At 40.8% G+C, this 1,965-nt stretch overlaps 1 protein-coding gene across 1 annotated transcript in view; it reads left to right on the top strand.

Moving 5' to 3' along the window:
* Window positions 1-1,965, top strand: part of LOC107653306 (nuclear factor NF-kappa-B p105 subunit-like) — a gene marked incomplete at its 5' end in the record, with an annotated part of 18,555 nt that overhangs the window by 15,061 nt on the left and 1,529 nt on the right. The window contains one exon of the mRNA XM_016439984.1: window positions 327-453. Within this exon, the coding sequence (XP_016295470.1) occupies window positions 327-453 (127 nt within the window). The remainder of the gene's footprint in view (window positions 1-326; window positions 454-1,965) is intronic.

The raw sequence follows: 1,965 nt of genomic DNA, 5'->3' as shown, positions 1-1,965 counted from the left end.
TTAAATGAACACCAGAGAATAAGAAAAATAAGTCGTCTCTTAATCTGATGTTATCCACAATTGACCGGCATACTACAGAAGCACCAGTTCTTAATTATATTATATTATATTATATTATATATTATATAAAATTATATTATATTATATTTTTAAATATCCAGAATTACTGGACCTAGTTAAGTCCTATCAACCCATATTTCTCAGAACAACATTAAAGAAATGAATTGCTCTAACATTTAGTATATCAGTAGACTGAACATTAATTTTGTTTTGTGCATTCTGTAGTTGCTCTGGTTTCAGCTGCTGATGATCTGTCCTCTCTGCAGGTGTCTGGAGGAACGGTGCGTGAGCTGGTTGAGGGACTGAAGCATGTTGGGAACAGCAGTGCTGTCAGTTTACTCCAGGCTATGTGCAAGGAGCCTGAAGCTGTCCACACCACGCCTCAGCTCACAGGTAATATTGACTGATATGTGCTTTTCTTGGTGATGTGGCCTAGGTGGTTGAACATCAGCCAAAAGTTGTTGGTTCTAGCCCCCCAAAAGGAGTGGTCCATGAAACATTACCATTGTGCCCTGGTATGCGGGTATGCATAGCCACAGGTTGGTCACAGGGACTTTCCCTGTAGTAAGTGCACTGTAAGTTCCTTTGGATGTGTCCGTAAAGGAGTTAGTCAAATGGCTTTAAATTTTTTTTAATCTTATTTCAGATTAGATAAGCTGAGTTCAGAACAGCTGCAACATTTACACAACCCTGTGATAACATCAGTTGAATTATGCTCACCAAGGCTGCAATTGAGAAATATTAATAGTTTTCTGTTTTAATATATTCTCAAATCTGTTTTATTCCTGTGATGGAAAGCTGAATTTTCAGCAGCCATTACTCTAGTCTTTAGTGTCAAATGACAGGCTAATAAACCTGACAGAAGAATTGTTTATTATGATTTGATTAATACACGGGACTACATTTAATTGTGATCATATTTGAGTCAAATTTCTGTTGTCACTATTTTATAAAACCGTTTATATTTTATAAAAGATTCAACTATGGTAAAATCACTGTAACCCATGGTCTTGAGTGGCTTATTGCTTTCATTTCTAAAGGCACAACTATATATGTTAGATGACGGTGTTTAATATTTCCTTTGTTCTGTGTACCAGACCATAAACCTCAACAATTCATCTTCTCAAAACATGTTTTTTGCTCGTTGGTGTAGCATTTTGGATCTTTTTCCAAGAGCACATCATCACTGTGGCATTTTGCAGTATGAGTGAGAATTTATTCTGTATTGTTCTGTTGGGAAGTTTTTTTTTGTCCCACATTATGGTTTGTAAAACCCCCAGATTAAATCACTGTCAGTCTCGGTTCCCTGCCCCCCTCTCCTTAACAATAGTGTCACGTTGTGGTTCTCCCTGACATTACCTCATGTGAACTCAAGCATGATGTCAACAAAACAGCACAGCCACTACATTCTGAGGGAGTTCCCCTCGGTCTCAGGGTGACCCATCATACTGCGGTAGTGTTCACATATAGTCTCCGCGTGATGGCCATGTTTCAGGGGGAAGCGGACACTAGAGAGGGGGATTCCCAGGAACAGAAGTGAAAGCCAGATACGGCACTTCTGGGTTTTGTCTCCTGAGCAGTTTCTTTGAAACAAGTATTTCCACCTTGCTTTGCTGTCTGATTTGAAGGGTTGACATAGTCATCGTCAGGGTCGAGTGAGCGTGTAAGTGCCACCAGGGGAAGGTTCTTTTTTTTTCTCAGTTTCCTTCTCATGGTTGTCCGTATTGTTGTGCCACGTTTTAGAGCTTCGTCATGCCTAGAGCTGATCCGTGCTGGTTGCTGAGGAAATACATCAACTTTTCACTGTCGATAGCCGGATCGGCTTTTACCATGGACGAAGCGGAGTCCAGCCCGGGGTCGTCACATGTGGTTGCCACAAGCCCGCCGGACGCTCCTTCGTCGAAT

Source organism: Sinocyclocheilus anshuiensis, unplaced genomic scaffold (assembly GCF_001515605.1).
Source record: "Sinocyclocheilus anshuiensis isolate Anshui unplaced genomic scaffold, SAMN03320099.WGS_v1.1 scaffold103, whole genome shotgun sequence".
In the NCBI taxonomy this organism is placed as follows: domain Eukaryota; kingdom Metazoa; phylum Chordata; class Actinopteri; order Cypriniformes; family Cyprinidae; genus Sinocyclocheilus; species Sinocyclocheilus anshuiensis.
Note: the sequence above shows the minus strand (reverse complement) of the source record. Positions and strands in the feature narration are given on the sequence as shown.